Below are 9,241 nucleotides of genomic sequence, written 5' to 3' on the forward strand. Positions count from 1 at the left end.
TTGAGACTTGAGAGAGTGATAAAAATTACTAAGACTAACTTAGCAGTGAAAAAGGAATAAAAGAAAAAGGAGAATACATGAGTTAGAATTCAAAACCCCTAAAATATTAGTAAAATTGTAAATACTGAAAGAAAAATAATTGAGAGGGACAGATTCTATTACTCTTTGAAAATTATTTATATTATGTTACTAAAATAAGCTAATAATTGAGCATCACAACTCACACGGTCACGCAATGGAATCCATTGATCAAAGATTCAAAACAAACCTTAAAAAAATAATTAAATGAAATAATAAAATAAGGGCTAAAAAGACACGTAGGATTGATGTCATGAGACTTGATCTCTTGCTCAAAATCTCAATCAATTTATCTTCTCGTTTGTGGTTATATAAAATCTCAACTAATATTCATTATACAAGCAAGTACATCCAAATGTATAACTACAAATTTCTCGCCCTATATAAACTCCCAATACTGCTCTCTATTTCTGTACAGAAATAAATTTTTATATGTAATACTTTCTTTTATTCTACTAAGAAAGAAAGAGAGTAGAGCTGGTTTAGCCTTTTTTTCTCTCTTTCATTTCATTCATTTGGTCAAACTTTCTCGCCCCATTTTCTTTCCGGTAATTATAATAAAGGCAACACAACACGTACGATTCACTTTATATCTTCATTTTTTACTCTGTTTTGAGCTCGAAATTTTTTTGTGATTTGCTTTGGTTTTGACGCTGTGTGATCTGAACTTGAGGTTTGTTTTTTTGTTAGTTAATCGAGATTCAGATCAAAATGGACGTGGCTGGAGTGAAGCGTGGTTTGAGATCGATGTCGAAATCCATGTTGATGATGATGTTTAATTTCTTATTAGCTTTTGTGTTTGCTTCGGCGGAAAGAGGTATGAAAATGGAGGTTTTAAAGTCTAATGGAACTGATAGCTCTGAATCCAGCTTTTTATTTAGAGCTGTGAATTTCTTATGGCAGTCAGATGCATCTGGATATCACCATTTCTGGCCGGTAATTTCCGACACCTATGCTTTCTCTTAACTTTGTTTTTTTGGTTTATAATTGTTAATTATGTTTTCTTACATAACTGCCTTGAGGTTAGTTTTTTTTCTTTTTTTAGTTGATTATAGTTATTTTAGGGGATCAAAAAAACTTTTTAAACTTGTGCATGAAATTATTAGGGATGATCCTCTAATCAACAACATAATAGCAATCACTGGCCCATGTCCCTTTGTTTCTTTTTTTAAACTTTCTTTTTAAAATTTAAGATGTGTAATACATAAAATACAAGTTTAACAGGTAAACGGTAGTTTTTACTGTTCAGGGCATGATTATTGTTTTTATTATGATAATTTTTTCTATTCAAAGACATAATTTTTTTTCCTAATGGTTCAACTAAAACATGGGCTACTGTGAATTTTGTTGTACAGGACATGAAATTTGGGTGGCGAATTGTTCTGGGTTCTATAATTGGATTTTTTGGTGCCGCCTTTGGAAGTGTAGGTGGAGTTGGCGGTGGTGGCATTTTTGTCCCTATGCTTAGCCTTATTATTGGCTTTGATGCAAAATCAGCAACAGCTATTTCCAAATGTAAGGAACTTCTTTCTCTCTGAGTCTTTGTAGAAGTTGTCTATATGATGTCGCTTAAAGCAGTTTACAATGCTATCGGAATACTAAATGGATCTTATTTAAATTCTTGAGTAAGCAAGTCCTATATATGCTATGTAGTTTCTAGTACGCTAAAAAAAAATTAACTGAAGTACGGAAAGATCTTTATACATGCTGTTTGATTGGGAAGTTTAAAATTTGTGTTTCCCTTACTCAATGTTTCCTAAGAACTTTTAAACCAGTTGACGTTTTTCTGGAATCAAAGTTTCTTAACTACTGGTTTTAGATAATGAGCAATGTTGTGGATTTTTAAGAAGTTTAAGTCTGGATGTTGTCAAGTTTGAGCTCTTTGATTGGCACTTACGAATTCCCTTAGTACTGTAAATTTCTTTGAAGGATTTTATTGACATCCTATTCGTAACTATGTCCTCACCAACTTCACACTCTAATTGTTTTGTCAGGTATGATCATGGGTGCTGCTGCCTCAACTGTTTACTATAACCTTAAGCTAAGGCATCCAACTCTTGATATGCCCATTATTGACTATGATTTGGCATTGCTCATACAACCGATGCTCATGCTGGGAATTAGTATTGGTGTTGCTTTCAATGTGGTCTTTGCCGATTGGATGGTCACTGTTTTGCTTATTGTTCTCTTTATAGGTAAAGGATGAATCAATTTGTTGTTTATCCTGTTGAGAAATGAAAGAAATTGAAATGGTTCATGAGTAATGGTATTAGTAAATAACCTCACTATAATGTTGACTTACAGGCACATCTACAAAGGCATTTTTTAAGGGTGTTGAAACGTGGAAAAAGGAAACCATAATGAAGAAGGTAATCTCACTTACAGTATAATCAAGTGTATGTGCTTCATTTTGTCCATTTGGAAATGAAGTCGTCAGATGAGCTGAGAAAATCATTCAATTCTTTTTTATTCACTTATCATGAACGTCAAATACCAATGTTTCTAACTATGTGCATTGAAATTTTAGGAGGCTGCTAAGCGTTTGGGATCACAAGGTGAGTTTATATATGGTTACATTAATATAATCAAAAGATTACTGGCTGTTCTTTGCTCATAATTGATGTCTAATATCCTCCCTATGTATTTGTCTTCATCAATTAGGTAGTAATGGTGGAGATGCAGAGTACAAGGCTCTTCCTGCTGGGCCAAGCAATGAGTCAGAGAGGAACAATGACAAAGTAGAGGTAAGTATTCCTACGCAAAGATCTATCCTCCTTGGCTAGACAGTTGTGAAAGAAAGCTAAATCAATCAAAACATTTCAGGTCACAGTTCTTGAGAATGTGTATTGGAAGGAACTTGGACTTCTAGTTTTTGTCTGGGTATCATTCCTTGGATTACAAATCGGCAAGGTAAACATCTCATTTATATGTTTAGTGCTACAATGATATTTATTAAATTGTGAAGCTAGCAGATAAATAATTTTTCCTTGTTGCCTGCAGCAATATACATCTACTTGTTCAGTAGCATATTGGGTAATCAACTTAATGCAGGTATTTCTTCTAACACATGTTGTGGCTAATTTTTTCCTTCGAGAAAGTTTCTCTGCTTAATATTTTGTTATGTGATGAATATCAATAATATTCGAATCCTAATAAAAGAGAATTGTGTTTTAAGCTTCAAAACTTAACAACTCATTAAACAATGACTGTCACTGTCTGCAGATCCCAGTTTCTGTTGGAGTATCAACATATGAGGCAGTTAGCCTATACAAGGGACGGAGAATAATTGCATCAAAGGGAGATGAGGGAACAAATTGGCGAGTGTACCAGCTGGTTATCTATTGTGCTTGTGGGGTACTTGCAGGAGTAGTTGGCGGTTTGCTTGGGCTCGGTGGAGGATTTATTATGGGTCCTATGTTTTTGGAGATGGGAATTCCCCCTCAGGTGAGTTGAACATGGCCATACAAAATATAAACAGGGCTTGGGATGGACTATAATGGAACACTTGTAAGAATTATGAATATTTGGGATGATCTCAAAAGAGGAATTCTATATAGTATTGCTTGTAAGGGGATTGAGTTTTTCCCTAGCATAGTAAAAGCAAAATAGCATTCAACCTTAAAGAGTTAATTATTTGATAATTATGCAATTGAATCAGTTATAATTTAGTTGGTTACTTCTGTGTAGGTCTCGAGTGCAACAGCCACATTTGCAATGACGTTCTCCTCTTCTATGTCTGTTGTAGAATATTACCTTCTAAAACGTTTCCCAGTTCCCTATGGTTAGTGTCCTTTACATATACTCTTCTTTGATCATTATCTAATTTTCATTTGTTCTGTTGAACACCTTTACAGCAGAACCGAATATGGTACTTTACTAAAACGTGATGTGATTTATTTGCAGCTGCTTACTTTGTTGCTGTGGCTACTGTTGCGGCTTTCATTGGACAGCACATTGTAAGAAAGCTTATTATTTTGTTTGGAAGGGCGTCGTTGATCATCTTCATTCTAGCCTTTACAATATTTGTCAGTGCAATCTCATTGGGTGAGTATTCATTCTACCATACCTTGTTAATAAGTTACTATGCTGAAACAATCTTTTAAATAAACTAAAACCTGAATTATTTCTTATCACTTTTCTAGGTGGGGTTGGAATCTCAAACATGATCGAAAAGATTTCACAGCACGAATACATGGGCTTTGAAAACCTCTGCAAGTACGAAGTTTAGCATTCTCATTTTGTTGTTTGGATTCTTACAAGGTTCTTTGCAGCATTTCACAAGGCTGCAAGTGTACCTTAAAACTCTGTAACAAGTCCTGGGTTCTGTAGTAGCAGATGAGTAATATTGCTCTATTAATTCCTCAGCTTAGTGAATCGATGTTTTTTCTCCTCCTTTTTCTTCTTCTTTTGTTACTCGTGTAATTTTTTCATTTGAAATTTCGGGTCGGGTGTAACAATGTTGCCTAGATTACAAATGAAAAGATACAAAGCCTTTCAACAATTTTGTTATTTGGTGTTTCGTTTTTTCTTTTCTCAATCTCTTCTGCTACTTTTATACCAGCTCTAGACCACTCATCGGTGTTAACCAATATTGAATTATGTATACCCAACCCAACAAGGGAAGATTTGGTTGGCTTTTCTTGACTTGATAAGTCAATGTGTTTACACTAATCTTAACTCTGACCCCACTTAGTTTCATTTAATTATTTTCATTCATGTTCAACAATTCATAGCCCTCCATTGATGTTTTCATTCCTACTATTTATCAATTGACCATGAATAGGAAAGGTGTTTGTGGTGTGATTTGAGGTCCTTTCTGCTTTTCAATAATAAAAGGGATATTTGAGGTATTATTGTTGCAACTTTTTACAAAGTTAATGAATTTTTGACAAAATGAGAGTGTCCTAGTGTGTGAAATAAAATGAGTTCCACATAAGATATGAGATCTTGTTGATAAGGTTATATAAGGTACAAGTTTGGCATTTGCGATAGGGCCCCCAAAGGGTACCTGGGTTAGGACAGTACACACACTCACCACGAGTGTGCTGTGTGTTCGATTCGAGATTGGTTGGTATGGTGTGATACTTTATTTTTTCTAGAAATTTATTTAATAAAATAATTATTTTAATTATTTAATTTAGTTGAGAAACTTGTTTAGTTCAAACTGATTACTTATTTTATTAATCTATATAATGCAATTGAATCAACAGGAGAAACACATCTTTTCATATCGAGAAAAAAAAAACTCTATTTTTATTACAAAAAAAAATCATCTACGATATCTGTTTTCAGGGTGTATTCGATGGTTCGCTAATTTCCTTAAATAGATATCGCATATAGAATTTTTTGGTAGTGAAAACTGAATTATTTTTCTCATCATGAAAAGATGTGCACTTTATTATTTTCTAGAAATTTATTTAATAAAATCATTATTTTTGCTATTTAATTTATTTGAGAAACTTGTTTAATTAAAACTAATTACTTATTCTATTAATCTATATAATGCGATTGAATCAACAGGAGAAACACATCTTTTCAAGTCGAGAAAAAAAAAACTCAATTTTACCACAAAAAAAATCCATCTACGATATCTATTTTCAGGGTGTATTCGATGGTTCACTAATTTTCTTAAATAGATATCGCAAATGGAATTTTTTGGTAGTGAGAATTGAGTTTTTTTTTCTCCGTATGAAAAGATGTGCACTTTATTTTTTTTAGAAATTTATTTAATAAAATAGTTATTTCATTATTTAAATTATTTGAGAAACGTGTTTATTTAAAACTGATTACTTATTCTATTAGTCTATATAATGCGATTAAATTAACGAGAGAAACACATATTTTCGTATCGAAAAAAATAATCAGCTTTTACCACCAAAAAATTCCATCTGCTCAGGGTGTATTCGATGGTTAGCTAATTTCCTTAAATAGATATCGCATATGGAATTTTTCGGTAGTGAAAATTGAGTTTTTTTTTTCTCGGTATGAAAAGATGTGTGTTGCCCCTGATTTTGCCCAAAATGTGTGGACCAACCGGATGATGACACGTAGGTGGAAAGGGTTTAGCGTTTGTATAAATCAGCTAAGTCTCCTTGAACATAGGATTACCTTAGGCATGCCTCCCGGAGAAGGCATGTAAGTCCCACATGCTCCCGGAGAGCAAGGCTACAACAAAGCACCTCCGGGAAGTGTCAGATCTTATCTGAACAGTCATCTCGCATTTAATGCCGCATGGGAGGAGGCGTATCGAAACTGCCATACGTAATAAAGTCTGACGGCACAACCCCCACTCTGCACCTACTAGGCTATGATCAATAAAGTCTAGTGACGGCTACTCTGTGAGGAATCACATCAGTCAAAAAGGATGAAGGACTGCACTCATAAAATCCCTACAGAACCTAGGGATTAAACCATGCATTACCTATGATATATTCATTGGGAATGTGTGACTTTACTGATAGTTACAGAAATACATGTACCTTAATTCTAGGGATCACCCCACAAAAACACTATAAATACCCCCCAAAACTCATTAAAGAGGGGTCGAGAATTCTGGGTTTCATAAGAACTAGAAGAGTAAAAATCCACCAAGAACATTCTCTGTAATAAATACTATCATAAATACACAGACTCGTGGACTAAGGCTCATTAACGCCCCAACCACGTAAAAATATCTCTCTTAATTCCTTATAGCTCTTTAAATTATTATTATTATATTGGTTGCCGAAAACCTCGGTCAACATTTTGGTGCTTTCATTGAGAGCTGAAGGAAGCGTCTGAAAGTCGACAGTACATTACAACAAAACAACAATGGTGGAGACTCGAAGCACGCGTCAACCTCGCCCTCTTCAAGATGCTCAAGATCCAAACGATGAGGACGTGGCCTCAAGAGCGACTGTGGGTTTTGAGGAAGAAGAAGGAACCCCTTATGACGACTATGAAGGAAACTTCGATGAGTACGCCTACGACGAAGGCAACTACTCAGAGTTGGTACTCTTAAGGCAAAAGGTTGTCGATCATGAAGTTGAAATCGTAGCCCAAAAAGAGCAAAACCAAAAGATGCAAGAGGTGATGCTGGCCATGCCATGGAGGCAGCAGGAATCCACGTGCATCCTAAAGCCATCCCTACTGGACTTGGGAAGGAGCCAGAGGAATTCTCGCCAAGTACCCAAAAGCAGAAGCCTAGGGAACCAAGCCCTATAAGGTATCCCGCCGAAGGGAACCAAAAGAAAAACCCTACTTCCACCCCTAGGAAAAAGAAAAAGGTGCAGGATCCGCGAAAGGTCCGCTCGGATTTCCCGAAAGGGAAAGGTCCGCAGAGGGGCAAACTCCAAAAAGGGAGTCTTGGCCCTCAGGATCGAGAGGACCGAAAGAGCGTTTCCGTGCACCAAGAACCCAGAGGAAGAGGAAGAAGGGGCTAGAAATGTCCTCCCATTGATTTGAGAAATCAGATTAACAGGAACCAAGGTGATCTCCGAAATCACCTGGACCAAAAGAAATACGGACCCGCAGTCTCCACGGGAACGTTAAACGAAGGAATCATGGCAGAACTTGCCATACTCCGAAAAGACATCGCCCGAGTCTCCCGGAGACAGAAAGGCGACGACTCCGATTCTGATTGCGAGGACCGGGAGTCGTGTGCTAAACACATCCTAGAAGCAGAGCTCCCCAAAAACTTCAAGATGCCCGAAATGGCAGCTTACACCGGGAACTCTGATCCAAGCGATCACCTGTCACGGTTCAACTGGGTCATGACAGTCATGAGGGTCAGCAATGATGCCAAGTGTTTGTGCTTCCCACTTACTCTAAGCGGATCAGCGGAAGAGTGGTTCAAAAAACTGGAACCAGGATCCGTAGACTGCTGGAATAAGTTGCAAACCAGCTTCCGGAGACAGTTTGTCGCCGCAAGAAAAGTCAATCTGGAGGTCAGCGCCTTGACTAACATCAAGCAGCTGCCTACGGAGACACTGAAAATTTCATAAAGAGGTGCAGGGAAGAAACTCTAAAACCAAGAAAGTAGATGACGGACAACAGCTTGCTCTTTTCCAAGCAAGCATCCGTACAGGGACTCCATTCTGGAACGAGTTACAACAAGAAGGAGCTTCAAACCTTCAAGACTTCCAGAAGAGAGTCCAGAAATACATTAACCTGGAAGAGGCCCAAATAGTGGCCTATGGAGGATACTATCCCACCGGGATAGCAGGATATGTGCCCGGAGCCCAGCTCTCGGAGCCGTGCCGACAGACGGCTCCACTGATGAGCGGCATACAGTTTTCTGCTACTCTCGGATATAGCCAAGGCCAGGCCTTGGCCCCCGCATCTTCCCATTTTGGAAATCCCTCAGGGATAAATGGACAATCCCCCTCGCACTCCGCTCCGACTGCAAGTTTAGCCGATCCTTCCCGGGGCTCAAGGAGTAAAAGGTCCTCCAAGGGCAGCACCCGGACGGAGGATAAGCGACAGAAAAGGGGGTATACTCCCCAATATACCCAATACACGGAGTTAACGGACTCCCAACAACGTGTATATTTTGCTACTAGGCAAAATACGCACTACCGGAGACCGCCTCCCCTGTACAAAGACAGTTTCCGGAGGGATCCCAATAAGAGATTCGAGTACCACAATGACATTGGGCACAGCACCAATGAATGCAAAAATCTCAAGGACGAGATTGAGAACTTGATCCGATTGGGACACCTCTACGAGTGGATCAAAAACCGGTTGCCTCATCTCAACCCGGGTCAGGCGGCTGGAGCTTTACCGCAAGGAGCACTAGGGGGTGTAGCAGGAGTATTGGCTCCAGTTGTTCCCCCCGAAGATGCCCAACATGTTCCCGGCCTGCCACCTAGACCCAACGCGAGAGTGGCTATGATCTGGGGAGGACCCCACATCGGAGGAAATACCCGCAAAGAGCTCAAACGGTACGCAGGGGCCGTGAAACACGATGAAGTTTGGGAAGTTACTCAACTCCAAGCTCAAAGGCCCCGGCTAATGGATCAGCCCATTACCTTCATGGAAGAAGACGCTAAAATAGTGCGTTTTTCTCACCATGACCCCTTGGTCATAGAGACCCCCACTGCCAATAAGATCGTGGCCAGAGTCCTGATCGACAATGGGAGTTCCGTGAATCTGCTATTCAAGGATGCCTTCACTGCAATAGGCC

At 38.4% G+C, this 9,241-nt stretch overlaps 1 protein-coding gene across 2 annotated transcripts; it reads left to right on the top strand.

The window, feature by feature from the left end:
* The first annotated feature begins 338 nt into the window (after positions 1 to 338).
* LOC115697926 (sulfite exporter TauE/SafE family protein 3) lies at positions 339 to 4,579 on the top strand. 2 transcript variants are annotated; one of them, XM_030625102.2, is made up of 13 exons: positions 339 to 653; positions 769 to 1,014; positions 1,434 to 1,593; positions 2,073 to 2,273; positions 2,383 to 2,447; positions 2,606 to 2,633; positions 2,740 to 2,822; positions 2,902 to 2,988; positions 3,079 to 3,129; positions 3,301 to 3,522; positions 3,766 to 3,859; positions 3,982 to 4,122; positions 4,221 to 4,579. In XM_030625102.2, the coding sequence occupies exons 2-13, from the start codon at positions 790 to 792 to the stop codon at positions 4,304 to 4,306; spliced, it is 1,443 nt and encodes a 480-aa protein (XP_030480962.1). In that variant the 5' UTR covers positions 339 to 653; positions 769 to 789; the 3' UTR covers positions 4,307 to 4,579. The 2 variants fall into 2 exon arrangements, with proteins under 2 accessions (XP_030480962.1, XP_030480969.1); XM_030625109.2 differs by having other exon boundaries at positions 419 to 626.
* Positions 4,580 to 9,241: the final 4,662 nt, after the last annotated feature.

Source organism: Cannabis sativa, chromosome X, assembly GCF_029168945.1.
Source record: "Cannabis sativa cultivar Pink pepper isolate KNU-18-1 chromosome X, ASM2916894v1, whole genome shotgun sequence".
Classification (NCBI taxonomy): Eukaryota; Viridiplantae; Streptophyta; class Magnoliopsida; order Rosales; family Cannabaceae; genus Cannabis; species Cannabis sativa.

Excerpts from the sequence above, each read along its gene's own strand:
- LOC115697926 (XM_030625102.2), top strand. The coding sequence starts at position 790 with ATGGACGTGGCTGGAGTGAAGCGTGGTTTGAGATCGATGTCGAAATCC. Across the intron at positions 1,594-2,072 it reads AGCAACAGCTATTTCCAAAT|GTATGATCATGGGTGCTGCT; the intron begins GTAAGGAACTTC and ends TTGTTTTGTCAG. Across the intron at positions 2,274-2,382 it reads GCTTATTGTTCTCTTTATAG|GCACATCTACAAAGGCATTT; the intron begins GTAAAGGATGAA and ends GTTGACTTACAG.